The sequence below is a fragment of the Mustela nivalis genome, assembly GCF_964662115.1.
Source record: "Mustela nivalis genome assembly, chromosome: 1".
NCBI lineage: Eukaryota > Metazoa > Chordata > Mammalia > Carnivora > Mustelidae > Mustela > Mustela nivalis.
In genome coordinates, this window is record NC_139020.1 from 197,924,389 (window position 1) to 197,939,952 (window position 15,564).

General features: G+C 47.7%; 2 protein-coding genes across 2 annotated transcripts in view; both read left to right on the forward strand.

Moving 5' to 3' along the window:
• Window positions 1-3,818, forward strand: part of PRKAR2A (protein kinase cAMP-dependent type II regulatory subunit alpha) — a 148,004-nt gene extending 144,186 nt beyond the window's left edge. Inside the window, exon 12 of the mRNA XM_082704564.1 lies at window positions 3,701-3,818. The gene's annotated coding sequence lies outside the window, so the exon portion shown is untranslated. The remainder of the gene's footprint in view (window positions 1-3,700) is intronic.
• Window positions 1-14,661, forward strand: part of IP6K2 (inositol hexakisphosphate kinase 2) — a 32,857-nt gene extending 18,196 nt beyond the window's left edge. The window contains exons 2-6 of the mRNA XM_082704556.1: window positions 3,701-4,032; window positions 5,957-6,179; window positions 9,303-9,478; window positions 13,264-13,439; window positions 13,886-14,661. Of these exons, the coding sequence (XP_082560682.1) occupies window positions 3,831-4,032; window positions 5,957-6,179; window positions 9,303-9,478; window positions 13,264-13,439; window positions 13,886-14,386 (1,278 nt within the window). The 5' untranslated portion in view covers window positions 3,701-3,830 and the 3' untranslated portion in view covers window positions 14,387-14,661. The remainder of the gene's footprint in view (window positions 1-3,700; window positions 4,033-5,956; window positions 6,180-9,302; window positions 9,479-13,263; window positions 13,440-13,885) is intronic.
• The last annotated feature ends 903 nt before the right edge of the window (window positions 14,662-15,564 follow it).

Here is a 15,564-nt window from a genome sequence, read left to right on the forward strand (position 1 = left end):
CGGATCTGCTGTGTGTAATCCTTGGGAAATTTGATCCTTCATTTTCCCACAGAGATGCAGCCTCTAAGGGAAGCTAGAACAAAAGCTCCACTTCTTCATCAGCAACCCCAAATGTGAGAAATATGTGGTATGGTGAAGCCATACTTAACGTTCATATTGAAAGACTAAACATAATTGAAACAGGGGTGCACAAAGGAGCATCTGGGTAGCTCAGTCAGTTAAGCATCTGCCTTCTGCTCAGGTTATGATCCCAGGGTACTGAGATTGAGCCCTGGCATCAGGCTCTCTGCTCAGCAGGGATTTTGCTTCTCCCTCTCCCTTTCCCTCTGCCTGCTGCTCTGGCTACTTGTGCACGTGTGCTCTATTAAATCTTTTAAAAAAAATTTTTTTTAAATGGGGTGCCTGGGTGGCTCAGTCAGTTAAGCATCTGCCTTTGGCTCAGGTCATGATCCTAGGGTCTTGGGATCCAGTCCTACATTGGGCTCCCTGCTCAGCAGGGAGTCTGCTTCTCTCCCTTTGCCCCTCCTCCCACTCTCAATCTCTCCCTCTTTCTCTCTCAAATAAATAAAATCTTCAAAAAAAAATTTTTTTTAATGAAAGAATCACAAAATAGGACTTACCTTATATGTATAATGCAATTATATTTACTGTTTTTTCCTATTTGATTAAAACAACTAGTTACCGCTCACTAATCGCATTATACCACGCACACAGTAGAGGTCTACTCCATGCCTCTCTTCTCCATTTTACAAACCTGAAAACCAGAACCCAGAGGGAACCAGGGACTTGGAGATGATCTCCAAGCAATTGAGTGGCTGAACTGGGACTAGAATCTGGCTCCACCTAACTACACAGTAATCCGTTGTCTCCCTAACTCCCAGCTCATATTTGGCAGTTTTCTCTGTCATCAGCTTGGCTCAGGCAAGGATTAGCCTTATTTTTCTTGCCTCTCTACCCAAGATGATGATGATTCTCCAGGGAGCAGTGTCCTGCGGACTGCCAGAGTTGGGTGCTGGGGGGAGGATGGCAAGGTGCCACATCATACCCAGCAGCTAATGAGTACACTGAGGACCTGGGAGGAGGTGATGGAGACGTTCACCAGGCCTGGTGGCCTCCATCCACACCTATGCACCGTACTCCAGAGAGTTGCCTTGAAGGACCCGTTTTTGTTGTAGATGTTGCTTTAGGGTAAGGATGGGTGAGAGAGATGCCCAGAGAGAGATTCTTCCACCTAACTGAATACACTTAAAGGAAGTTTGAACAGAGTTGGAAAGGGATTTGCATTGGTATTAATATTACTCTGACGACAAAAGCAGTTTATACTTTAATGAAAGGCTTGGATTGTGTTTCTAAAGCCTGGTCCATGAGGGGTGTCTTGTGCATTGACAAATAATCTTGGTACCTGGTTTGTGCTTGGGTTCTGGCAGACCGACTGTGAGTCAGTACAGTAGCTTTTCTTTGGTATTGCTCCTACTCCAGAGGTCTTTTCAGTGGATTAGTATGAACTAGTCTGTGTAGACCCCAAGAAAGGGCTGGTGTGGCCAAGTGTCTCAGAGCTCCACCTTCTGGAGAGGGTCTGGAAATGGCTGGAATGTACTCATCCTTGGAGCTTAGAAACCTCCTCAGCACATGTCCTGCTGAGGGCTTCTGTGGTCATGAGAAGGTGGTGCCAGGAGAGAAATCAGAGGACCTTTGGTTTTCATCTCTGCGTATAGGAAAGCTTATTGATTCCTAATCCTTGAGTCCAGTTGGGACCCACAGTCAGATCCTTCTAAAAAGAGATTAGCAATCGGTTTAAACTCTAAGAGAGGTTATGTATATAAAGAGAAAATATGCATGGTGAAGGCACCCTCTCACCAGGCTAAATGTCCCATGTAACATAAGAGGAGTGCTGTATCAGGGCACTAGTTTCAAAGACTCTGGGACGTAGAAGTGGCCCCGTACGGGCCTCCAACAGATTGAGGTTCATTTGGGAGCTGTGGCTTATTGTCCCTGGCCCTGGAAGAGTTTCCTCACTTCCCCAAATTAGCTTCATTGTTTGTAACAGAGAGAATAGTGTCTTCCTCACAGAAAGTATCCCAAGGACCAAATGAGGTAAGTTTCTGTAATGAGCCAGCATGTAGTAGGTGCTTTACTCACCCTAGAGGACAGTGGGCACATCTTCAGCAGACCTGTTCTCATCACCAGTATGTCACTTGGGGTAATGGGAACTGGAAGAGTTCTCAATTAAGAACCCTACAGATAATGGCATGCCCCACACCCTATAAGAAGTGCTAGTAGCAGCTGTGTAGTCTGTAAATTACAGACCGAAAACAGAGAACTAGCATGAAGTCCCTTGAAGTCAGTTGCATAGAGGTTGCTTTGCTGAGATCTGGGGTGTTTAGGGATGCAAAGTCAGGTCTAAGGCCCTGAACCTCAGGAGAGGATGGGAGCCCTGATTACCCCAGGAGCGCAGCTTTGGCTTAATGGTGTGCCCCAGCTTTTGGAGATCAGGATAGAACTGATAAAAATAGTCAGTGACCTAGAACACTGTGTATCTTTTTAAAAGGAGTTAGCCAGCCCTGATCGGTTGTTTTTAGATACAGACGTTAATGATTAACGCCAGGCCCCAGCTCCACTGTTAATAAGGTTAATGGGGCTTGTCTTTGGCCTTAGGGTTGAGGGGGAGGAGTGGACACCCTGGGGGAGTAAATCTTACCAGATGGTGAGTAAGCAGGTTTTCCCTTAAACTGCATTTTATAAAAACATAATTAATGACTAAGAACCCTAATGTAATCTAGGATGATGAGTCAATGTAGGTTTCATCGTCTTTTATAACAAACCTACAACTCTGATGGGGGATATTGATAACCGGGAAGGCAATGGCATGTGTGGGGGCAGGTGTTTCTGTGGGCACTTATCATCCTCTCATTTTTTGCTCTGAACCTAAAACTACTCTAAAAAAATAAAGTATTAAAAATATGTATGTATGGGGGCGTCTGGGTGGCTCAGTCCGTTTAGCACTTCCCTTCCGCTCAGGTCGTGATTCCGAGGTCCTGGGATTGAGTCCCCCGGCCAACTCCCCTGTTCTACCGGGAGGAAGCCTGCTTCTGCTTCTGCCCCTGCCCCTTTCCCAGCTCGTGCGCTGGCGAATATGCGCACTTTCTCTCTCTCAAAATCTTTAAAAAATGAAGTTAGTCTTACCAGAAAATGGTAAGGATTATGGGGCGCCTGGGTGGCTCAGTCGTTAAACGGCTGCCTTCAGCTCATGTCGTGATCCTGGGGTCCTGGGATTGAGCCCCACATAGGAGTCCCTGCTCGCCCGGAGCCCTGCTTTCCCTCTGCCACTCTCCCTGCTTGTGTTCCTGCTCTCGCTCTCTGTCAAGTAAATAAAATATTTTTTAAAAGAGAAAATGGTAAAAATTTATCTGAATTATTAGGTGTGAAATGGGACTTTACCATATCGTGGCTTGCATTTTTCCCGCCTAGTGGAGGGCACGGGCTGTTTGAGGACACCTGGGGCCAGTCCCTGCGAGTCGGAATCTGGCCCCGCCCCGCAGTAGCTCTGGCTGTTTGTTTCTGAGTGAGGAGGCGGGGCCGGGGTAGGCGGCGTGGGCTGGGCCCCGCCTGAGCTCGCGCTGTTTTTCTGCTGAAGTGCTCGCGGTTCTACGGCGGTTCCCAGGCCGCGTCCAATGCTATTGTCTCTCTTTGCTTTTGGCAGAGCGTCCTGGCCCGCGCAACCGAGGACTTGAGGCCAGACAGACGGACGCACGGACAGACGACAGACGGAGGACGCGCTGGCCGCTGGACCCCGCCGCCTCCCCCTTCTCCCTGCCGCCTGCGCCTGGAGGATGAGCCCAGCCTTCAGGGCCATGGACGTGGAGCCCCGCACCAAGGGCGTCCTGCTGGAGCCCTTTGTCCACCAGGTCGGGGGGCACTCATGCGTGCTCCGCTTCAACGAGACGACCCTGTGCAAGCCCCTGGTACCGAGGGAGCACCAGTTCTACGAGACTCTCCCAGCCGAGATGCGCAAATTCACTCCTCAGTACAAAGGTGAGCCCCCGCTGCCATAGGGGTCGCCATCGCCTGGCGAAGAGATGAGAGGCGGCGCTGCCGTGGAAGGCCGTGGAAGGCCCGGGCAGCCATCCCGGGAGCCCTCACCCCTCCCCTCACTCTGTTTTCCCTCCTCCTCCTCTTGGCCCTCAGCCCAGCACCTCACACCCTCAGTTTGCAAGCCCTGGTAAGATTGCTCAATTGTTTTGTTTTGTGGATTTGTTTTGAGTTTATTTTTGGTGGAAGTGTAGTTGTGTTTTATGTTCAGGTGTCTCTTGATCTCAGTAACCCATAGGCCCCCTTGGGGGAACAGCGGGGGAAGACTTTGGGAGGATTTTACCCAGAATCCTTGCGGCCTGCTTTTTGTCCTCCAGGAAACCAGAAGCCCTGGTGATTAGGTAGGCTGGGAGCAGGGTTGAGTCAGATGGAATGCAGGAGTGGGAGGCCTGTGCTGATTAGCTGAAGCCCTTTGCTATTACGGAATGTCCCCAAAATTGCAATGTTATGGCAACCCTTTGATTCACATATGGTGACTCTCTCTTTCTTTTTATAATGCATTTTTGGGAGTGACATCAGCCACCAGCATGGTGTGGTCTTTCCTGGGGTGGGAGGATATTTTGTAAATCAAAGAATCCATTAAAGGAAATTAAATTTACATTGCCTGGTTTTATACAAAAGACTCTTGAACAACTTAGGTTCTTCTGGGACTGTTGAAACATGCTGTTTGAAGACAGAATGTACTGGGCGCCTCTCTCTGTACTCTGAATATGCATGTGTGTTGTGGTGGGGGGGTGGGGGAGTTGAGGGCCCTCACTTGGTCCTTCTCTGTTGTTTTTTCCAGGACAAAGCCAAAGGCCCCTTGTTAGCTGGCCGCCCCTGCCCCCTATTTCCCCCTGGTTCTTTCCCCGGGCCACAGGGAAGTGTGGTCCCCTGAATTCCCCACCCAAGCTCCTCTGCTCCTCTGCGCCCAGAGCCAGGGACCACCTCAGAAGTGTCATCTCTCTCTGAGCACGCATTCCCCTGCAGCGAGCAAGCGGGCGGGCAGCAAGGACTGAGCAAATTGAGTGATCCCAGGCCACAGAGGCCTGGGAGGAAAGGTGTTCAGCCAGTCGGTTGTAAGGCGCTCGTCGGCACCTGCTGAAACGCTCCCACCTGACAGCCCCCTCCTCAAAGACTGTCTAATTACACATGGCAGGTTCTAGAGACTCAAGGGGGAGAGCTGCTTTCAAGGCCACCACGCGTCTGTGCTCCCGGCCGGACCCTATTTGCCTTGTGTTCATTTTGTTCTTTTGTGACTGCAAAGACCAAATAAAGTAACATGTTTGAGGACAAAAGGCTTGGGGTGCCCACCCGTGTGGGGGTGCGCTGCAAGAAGCCTTTGCTAGGGTGTCTGTTGTGCTGTGTGGTTTGTTTTGTTTGCTCCTTTATTTTGTTTTGCTTGCCCAGTCTTCCCCTACCCTTGGATGCTTCTTACCCCTCAGGGCAAACCTTTGTTCCCCGTGTTAGGCTCTGCTTTAAAGCAAGCCTCAGGCCGTCGGAGTTTCTGTTTAGGGCATCAAAAATTCCCGCAAGATATAAAGAGCAAATGTTTTCACGTCTCTCTTAGGATTAGAAGAATTACATAAAACTTAATAAACATTTTCAATGATGGAAAAATGTGTCTTGTAATTCTTTGGCTCTTGCCTTGTTGAGTGCATCAGAGAGGAAGACTCTCGGCCATGTTTGCTCCCTAATCGCTTGTCTTGTGTGGTGTCATCTTTTCTAGCTGTTTTGATATTTGTTAGGTTTGCAGATGAGTTTGGGGCCTCTGGCAACATAGAGACTAAGGAACAGGGTAAGAAAAAAACAAATGTTACAATCATGTTATTTATAACACATCTTCTGTGGAATTAAAAGTTCTCTCTGCTCCTCACCCCCCTTGCAGGTGTGGTATCTGTACGCTTTGAAGAGGATGAAGACAGGAACTTATGTTTAATAGCATATCCACTAAAGGGGGACCATGGAACTGTGGACAGTGTAGACAATTCAGACTGTGAACCAAAAAGTAAGCTCCTGAGGTGGACAAACAAAAAACATCACGTTCTAGAAACGGAGAAGAGCCCCAAGGACTGGGTGAGGCAGCACCGGAAAGAGGAGAAGATGAAGAGGTATAAACTGAGGTGGGGGAGGACCCTGTACTCCGTGGAAGGGGAGGTGTCAGGGGATCTTAGTTACAGGCCAGTCTCTTGGAGCTAGGGACCCAAATGATGGACTTAGTTGTGCCTTGTAACTCAGTGGCCAGTTCCCACACGGCAGCTTCTCTTTAATGACTCTGGGTTACACTTTCGAAGTTTGTGTTAAATATTAGCATTTTAAGATCAGGATTTTTGAAATAGAAAATGGAAAAGATGTAGTAGACTTTTTCTTAATGTATTATAGGTGAAGCTAAAAGGCAATGCCATTTCTCTGTTCAGTATTGAGGTTACATTTGGATTACAGAGTGTCACCTTTATTTTTTTTAATTTTTCTTAAAAAAAAAAAAAAAAGTTTATTTAGGGGCACCTGGGCAGCTCTGGGTAGTTGTTAGGCATCTGACTTTAGCTCAGGTCATGATCCCAGGGTCCTGAGACTGAGCCCTGCATCGGGCTCTCTGCTCTGTGGGAGGCTGCTTCTCCCTCTCCCACTGCCCTGCTTGTGTTCCTTCTCTTACTGTGTCTCTGTCAAATAAATGAATAAAATCTTTAAAAAAAAGGGGGGGGGGGCGCCTGGGTGGCTCAGTGGGTTAAGTCGCTGCCTTCGGCTCAGGTCATGATCTCAGGGTCCTGGGATCGAGTCCTGCATCGGGCTCTGCTCATCAGGGAGCCTGCTTCCCTTCCTGCCTCTCTGCCTACTTGTGATCTCTCTCTGTCAAATAAATAAATAAAATCTTTTAAAAAAAAAATTTATTTAGAGAGCATGCAGGCACACAGGATTGTGCAGCAGGGAGGGGCAGAGGGAGAGGTAAAGAGAGAATCTCAAGCGGACTCTCTGCTGAGCTCCGAAACCTATGCTGGGCTAGATCTTGGGACCCTGGGATCATGACCTGAGCTGAAACTAAAAGTTGGACACTTAACCAACTGAGCCACTTAGGCACCCCAGAAATAACAGATTTCTTTCATATTTTACATTTAGGACAAGAGATAATCAGTTGATTTTTCAAATACAGGTTGGGTGTGTACAAAAAGGGAGTTTTGTGCACTTCCTAAAATAAAAATGATTTTAACCAAATTTATGAAAATCTGCATAAATATACATATATATATATAGAGAGAGAGAGAGAAAGAGAGATTTATTTATTTGAGAGAAACCATGAGTTGAGGTTGGGGAGGGTAAGGGGCATAAGGAGAGGGAGAAGCAGACTTCCTGAGGAGCAGGGAGTGGGACAATATGGGGCTTGATCCCAGAACCCTGAGATCATGACCTGAGCTGAAGACAGATGCTTAACCAACTGAGCCACCCAGGCACCCCCATAAAAATGTTCCTTTAAAGACATTTTTAAGTGCATTTTTTTCTTTTTTAACTTTTTTTTTTTTTTTAAAGTAGGCTCCATGCCCAGTGAGGAGCCCAGCACAGGGCTTGAATTTACAGCCCTGAGATTAAGAACTGAGCCTAAGGAGCGCCTGGGTGGCTCAGTGGGTTGGGCTGCTGCCTTCGGCTCAGGTTATGATCTCAGGGTCCTGGGATTGAGCCCCGCATCGGGCTCTCTGCTCTGCAGGGAGCCTGCTTCCCTCTCTCTCTCTCTCTCTCTCTCTCTCTCTCTCTCTGCCTGCCTCTCTGCCTGTCAAATAAATAGATAAAATCTTAAAAAAAAAAAAAAGAACTGAGCTTAAGATCAAGAGTCAGATGCCTAGCTGATTGAGCCACCCAGGCACCCTAGGAATTAATTTTTATTTTTAAATTTTATTTATTTACTTATTTTGAAGATTTTATTTATTTATTTATTTATTTATTTATTTGACACAGAGAGAGAGAGAGGCCTTGAGAGAGGGAACACAGTAGGGGGACTAGGAGAGGGAAAGCAGGTTTCCTGCTGAGCAGGAAGCCTGATGTGGGGCTCAATCCCAGGATCATGACCTGAGCCAAAGGCAGACACCCACAACTGAGCCACCCAGGTGCCCCGGAATTAATTTTTAAATGGAAGTTATAAACAAAGGAGAGTGCGGACTTCAGATGAATCAGATTTGGACCATGTCACTCAATGCACTATATTAATGCAGACATGGAGCACCAGGTTGGCTCAGTCAGTTCAGTGTCCGACTCTTGACTTTGGCTCAGAGGTTCATGATCTCGGGATCGTGAGATCAAGCCCCTTGTCACGTGGAGCCTGCTTAGGATTTCCCTCTCCCTCAGTCACCCTGCCCCCCTGCTGCCTCCTCAAAAAGTAGACAAAATGAAGTCATCCAGTTCGTTGTTTATTCTGCCTTGTAAACGTCATTAGCCTTTTGTTAGGCTATAACTTGCTAGTTCATTTATTTTGAAATAAAGTCTAATCATACAAGGTAAAAACAGACAGACTCTGGACTAAATTATGCCATTTTGGGTCAAGAACCACGGTGGCAGCTCTGAAAGAGTTTTAGTTGCTCGTTGCTTCTGCGGCTACCCTGTGCCGCGTCCTGGGGATGCAGCAGTAACTGAGACAAGAGCCGTCCCTTCCCCTCAGGCTGCTCGCTGATGGTGAGAGACAAAAATGGTCCGTTGGGTGTCCCTGAAATGGAGGCTCCTCCACCTATACAGAGCCGTCCAGGTGCCACTCTTTGGCAGAGCTTATAAAAATACAAACAATATATATAAATTAAAGTATTTATAATGTAGCTAAGTAGGTTGGCTTATTCCCATGGAATTTTAGTTTGGCTTTTCCCTGGTCTCCAGCCTTCAGAATCTGGGAACCTGCTGTATCCGAAGCCGGGGCGGGGTGGGGGGCGGTGGTACCGCCTAGAAGAAGAGGGCAGTAAGGACTGCTTGGGAGGGAGTCGTGGGGGCGCCAGGGTGGACGCAAAGGCTGTTCTTGCATCTTGGGTTTTCCTTACTGTTGAAAAAAACAGTGAGCTGGCCCCTTTATTTTTTAAAAATCATCTTTCTTGAGGTATAATACACTAAACAGTAAAATGTATCCATTTGAAGTGTTTAGTGTGCACACTGAAACCACCACCCCATCAAGATCTCAAACTTCCCATCACTCCAAAAGTTCTCTCATGCCTCTTTGGCCCTGAGTTTTGATAAGACATTGTGATTGGCTTCTTGTCTCCTTACAGCCATAAATTAGAAGAAGAATTTGAGTGGTTAAAGAAATCTGAAGTCTTATACTACAGTGTAGAGAAAAAGGGGAACGTCAGCTCCCAGCTTAAACACTATAACCCTTGGAGCATGAAGTGTCACCAGCAGCAGTTACAGAGAATGAAGGAGAACGCAAAACATCGGAACCAGTACAGTATCCTTTGCTCACAGAGTCTGTCAGCCTCGGGGTCGGAAGGGTGGGTGAGGGCCAAAGAGTGTAGAGAAGTTGGGTTTGTTTTCTAGCCATGGTTGTGCCAGGGCACCCTCTGTGGTAGCCGCGGACAGATCTGTATTCCTGCAGGAACGAGGGCTGGTCTGGGAATACAGGCGGTGGGGAAGCAGGTGAGTGGCACCTCCCGGAGGGAACAGCCTATACCAGGGAGGCTTTGGCCTAGAGTCCAAGAAGTTGGCTCATGTTTTTGGAAATCCCCTGCTTGCCTGCCAAGGGTGGGGTGGCAGGTGGGTGCCAGCCTTTCAGTCCTGATTCATCAAACTTGCACATGAAGCATAGCACAAGGGGCTTTCCTTTTTCCCCTTTCTAGCCCATGAAGCTGTGTTTCACGGATTTTTTTTTTTTTTTTTTTAATCTTGGGGGAGGGATTCCTCAGAATTGAGTATGCTTTATTTAATTTTTTATTGGGGGATATTTTTATTTAGTTAGTTTTATTGTAACAAAGCAACTTGTACACTTGCATCATCTTTCCTTTCCATGAAACAAAAAGGAAATTTAAAAATAAACAGGAACAAAATTGTAATAGAGAATGTCCATTCCAAAGATCCTATAGGTTCTGCTGATTCTCCCATTAAGTGCCCGGGCTTAAGTCATCATTAGAGTTTAATTTTAAAAGTGTCATCTTTTTTTTTTTTTTTTTTTTTTTAAGATTTTATTTATTTATTTGACAGACAGAGATCACAAGTAGGCAGAGAGGCAAGCAGAGAGAGAGGGAGAAGCAGGCTCCCTGCTGAGCAGAGAGCCCGATGCGGGACTCGACCCCAGGACCCCGAGATCATGACCTGAGCGGAAGGCAGCGGCTTAACCCACTGAGCCACCCAGGCGCCCTAAAAGTGTCATCTTAAACTGCAAGGATATCCATTAAATATCACAAACATGCCAGAAGAAAAGCCATGTTGTCAAATACCCACTTAACCCACCCAAACATTTCAAACCCACCCTTTGCTGACCTTCTGTAACCCCATTTTTTAAAGTTTTTTTTTTTTTTTAACAGAAAAATAGGTACATGTCGATAAATGCTAACTGTCCATATTTACATAGAGATTCAGTGTAGTAATACACAGGAGGAAAAAAGCTAGAATTCTGTGCACTACACAGGGGCCTAGCAACCTCCAGCTTTCAGCAGAGCTAAGAGAGCAAAAGGGTTTTCTTTTATCTACTAGGGGATATTTTAAACACGTTGAACATAGAATAATACTTGGAACTTACAAGTACCTGTGACCCAAGTTCGGCAGTTCACTCACTTATGTCCAACTCCTGCCACGACTGTCTTAAACTTAGCACCACCAGCTGAGCTTTCCTGAAGTGGCTCGTGGATCTCCAAGAATATTTTAAGACATTATTACCATTATTGCTCCTTGAAAGTAGACAGTAATTCATTATCAAATCTAGCTTGTGTCCACATTTTCCTAATTGTCTCATAAATCTTTTTTTTTTTTTTTTAAGATTTTATTTATTTATTTGACAGACCAGTAGGCAGAGAGGCAGGCAGAGAGAGAGAGGAGGAAGCAGGCTCCCCGCTGAGCAGAGAGCCCAATGTGGGGCTCGATCCCAGGACCTTGGGATCATGACCCCAGCTGAAGGCAGAGGCTTTAACCCACTGAGCCATCCAGGTGCCCCATCATAAATCTCTCTACTGATGGATTGTTTGAATGGGGATTCAGGTGAGGTTCACATGTTGCATTTGGTCGAAATGTTTAAGTCTTTTTAAATAAATACTGTTTTTTCTTCTTGGGAAATTTCTTGTCAAAAAACTAGGTCTTCGGGGTGTCTGGGTGGTACAGTCAGGTAAGACAGCTGACTCTTGGTTTCAGCTCAGGTCCTGATGTCAGGATCATGAGATCAAGCCCCAAGTTGGGCTTATACTCAGTGGACAGTCTGCTTGAGACTCTTTCTCCCTCTCCTTCCCACCCAATAAATAAATCTTAAAGAAAGGAAGGAGAGGGGGAGGTTGGTCAGTCAGTCAGTCTTCTGAAGTTTCCCACCATCTGGATTTTTCTCATTACATTCCTGTGGTGTCCTTTACTTGTTACTCTTTTCTTTCTCTTCCCTTTATTGATAATTTGATCTTCAGGCTTGATCACATGCAGGTTCAGTTTTGGGGTGGGGGCAGGAGTCCTTCTGAGGTGGTATTGTCTATCAGCAGTGCACTGTTTGTCTTTCTCTCCTGTATTGCTATCGCCTTAGGTCCATTTTTCCACTAGGAAATTTCTTAGTTTTGTTGTTCCTTCTTAGCTGGAATCTGTAAACATTTTCTCATCAAGTATATGCTCATTCTGAGGTGTAGTTGATAAAAGAGAAAGGCAGGGTAAATGTTTCTTGTCTTTTATTTACTAAATACTTGGAGTAGTGAGTGGGTTTTTCAACATCCTCCAAAGGTGACCAGTGAGTTTTTCGGCATTGTTACACATCTGTGAATTTAAACATATTTGATGTGGTTTAGTCCATTGCAGTTTTTACCTTTACTGATGCACAAATTCTCCAATGTTTGATATTTTAAAATAGGCTCTTGAGTCCTTCTGACAATCACGATAGTCTGATAGCTGTCTTGGTATAAAATGATGGTCCAGGGTCATGTATGTTTCCTACTCCAGATGTGAGTTCCTTATTCTTCTAAGGCAAGAGTGACAAACCTTTTCAGTAGGGGGCCAACAGTAAATGTTTTAGGCTTTGTAGGCTGCACAGGCTGTCACAGCTCTGCCACTATGGCATGAAAGTTGCCATAGGTGATAATGTAAATGAATGAGCGAGACGTATCCCAATAAAACTACGGTCACCCAGATTTGCGTATCATTTACTTTTCATGTGTCATGAAGTATTATATAATAATTTTTTGAGGACTTAAAAATTTAAGAACAATTTCTAGTGTACAGGCTATACAACAAATAGTTCACCAGTCCCTGCCCCAAAAAACTTCCTGGGTTTCTAGCAGGGAAATACACATTTATTTATTTTTTTAAATTTTATTCATTTATTTGACAATACAAGTAGGTGAAGGGAGAGAGAGAAGCTGGTCCCCACTGGGCAGAGAGCCTGATAAGGAGCTCGATCCCAGGACCCTGGGATCATGACCTAAGCTGAAGGCAGATGCTTAACTAAGCCACCCAGGCGCCCCAATGCACATTTATTTTATTTTTTATTAATTTTTTAAAGATTTTACTTACTGACAGAGATCACAAGCAGGCAGAGAGAGGAGGAAGCAGGCTCTCTGCTAAGCAGAGAGCCTGATGTGGGGCTCCATCCCAGGACCCTGAGATCATGACCTTGAGCCAAAGGCAGAGGCTTTAACCCACTGAGCCAGGTAGGCACCCTGATACACATTTATTTTAAAGAGAAATTTTTTCATGACTTCATACAGATAATTCCAGTTCACATATAAGGTTACGGGATTTACTTAATGTTCTATTCGTAACTTAGGACAATCTGGTGTGGAACCCTCTTCCCACACCTTGCTGAGTCCAGGAAATGGTGTGTGTGTGTCCCTCAGGCTGGACCCAGATAGTTCCCTGACAAGAATTTAGAGTATGCCTTTTAACTCTGTAGTCAGCCAGGCTTTGGCTCCCTGTGTGGGGGGATAGCAGGACTCATGGGGCCCTCTGTGGACTCGGGCTTCTTTGAGGCCCTCTGTGCAGGCACTGAGCCCTAGGAGTGCCAAGGCCCCATGCAGCAGCACCTTCTCAGAAAGAGGATTGTCCTTAACCACTCAGAATTCATCTTACTGGAAAACCTGACTTCCCGCTACGAGGTGCCTTGTGTCCTGGACCTCAAGATGGGTACCCGCCAGCACGGTGACGATGCTTCAGAGGAGAAAGCAGCCAACCAGATCCGCAAGTGCCAGCAGAGCACGTCCGCAGTCATCGGTGTCCGTGTGTGTGGCATGCAGGTGAGGGGAATGCTGGGCTAGAGCCTGGGCTGGCTAGCGCAGCCAGTAGCTGCCGCTCCCGAACCCTGGCATCCTGTTTTCTCAAGGTTCTAGTGTGACTGAGTCTGTCGTTCTCTGGTTAGGTTAAAAGCATGCATGCTTGGGTGAATCTGGGGCTGACCTGGTTGACTGAGTCTAGAACCTCTGGACAGGAGTGGGAATTAGGGAAGGGAGGTTAGGCCCTCTTCACTGACCCATACACTCAGGAGGGGTCTGTGCACAGAACCAGGTCAGAGGGCTGCATCCTGACTGAGTGGTTGCTGATCAGAGAGAACAGTGTCTTGTGTGACGGGTGTACCTGACAGGTTAAAGGCTTCTGATCTGGGGCTGTCCTATTGCCGCTGTTCCCTGGGGTCGCTTTGAGAGTGGCGGTCAGTACCTAATCTGCCGGTCTCCCCCCCCGACAGGTGTACCAGGCAGGCAGTGGGCAGCTTATGTTCATGAACAAGTACCATGGGCGGAAGCTGTCAGTGCAAGGCTTCAAGGAGGCACTTTTCCAGTTTTTCCACAATGGTCGGTACCTGCGCCGTGAGCTCCTGGGCCCTGTGCTTAAGAAGCTGACTGAGCTCAAGGCCGTTTTGGAGCGACAGGAGTCCTATCGCTTCTACTCAAGTTCCCTACTGGTCATCTATGATGGCAAGGAATGGCCTGAGGTGGCCCTGGACTCAGATGCTGAGGACTTGGAGGACCTGTCAGAAGAGTCAGCTGATGAGTCTGCTGGTGCCTATGCCTACAAGCCCATCGGCACCAGCTCTGTGGACGTGCGCATGATCGACTTTGCACACACCACCTGCAGGCTGTATGGCGAGGACAGCGTGGTACATGAGGGCCAGGATGCTGGCTATATCTTTGGGCTCCAGAGCCTGATAGACATTGTCACAGAGATAAGTGAGGAAAGCGGGGAGTGAGCTTGCTGGCTGCCCCAGCACTTGAGAGACTCTCTGTGTCCCAGGCACAGCTGTGCTGCGTCGGGGAGGAGGCCAGTATGGCCAGGCCGTTGGCCCCTGCAGCCTGGAGCTGATGTGCAGAGGCCTCTGTGAGTCCCAGCCTGAGCCAGCCCTAACCGCGTTCAGAGTCTTTTATTTATTTTAACTATTTCTTCAACATTCCACATTTGATGATGCAGATACCTCTTTCTTCCCTGAGTGTAAATGTTCTAATACAAATCTTTTTGTTAATTGTACACAGTACTGCTGTCGTTCTTACTAGGGGTAGGCAGCCAGCCCCTTCCCGACCCCACAGAAGCCACACACGTGCTGTCTCCACCCTAGCCCAGGAATATTCTCCTGGCTGCTGCCCCCATCTCATAGACCTAAAGTCACCACAGCTTCTTGACTTGGCCCATAGGTCTCTTTGGGGTCTGGGCTGGGCTAGTATGCCAGCACCCCCTAAGCAAAGAACTTGATACAGGTCTTTGCCCTGCGCTCCACGCAGCTTAAGACAGAGTGGGGCAGCATGTATGCCAGACCTTGGATCCAGCTCCTGCACCGAGATGTCAGATGTCCCAGAGCCAAACTGGGGCCTCAAGTAGCTGCCAAGCTCTGGGCTATTGGCAGCCATGGGCGCCGCAGCCCCGCCTCAGGAGGGGGACGGCCCCCGCGCCGATCGCAGCGCCCCCTGGCGGCTCCAAGCGGCGCGGCGCGGCTGGGCGCGGGCTCGAGTTAGCCTCCGGTCATGGTCAAAGGTCCTAGGAGGTGGGGATCCCAGTGAGAAAGAGTGTTCCTCTTAATCACACCACGTGTCACCACTGCTACCCACCACAACTACGCTGGTCTCATCTACCCAGCTCCAGCAAGTCTAGGAGGGTTCTGGGAGGTGTGGCAGGAGGTCTTGAACTGCAGAACCAGACACCAGGGAGAAGGGCACAGACCCGGTGCCAAAAAGGTAGGGTCTTGATGTCCAGTTCCAGCAGCCCCACACCTCCCTGAAACTCCCAGGCCCTCCTCTCCAAGGCACACTATGCCTATGTGCACTATGTCCCGAAACCCAACTGTATACACTGGCCTGTTTGTGCCCATAACCCCTGCACTGGGCCCAGACTTCCAGTGGGGAATGTGGACGGCCCAGACCCTGGACAGGAATAGAA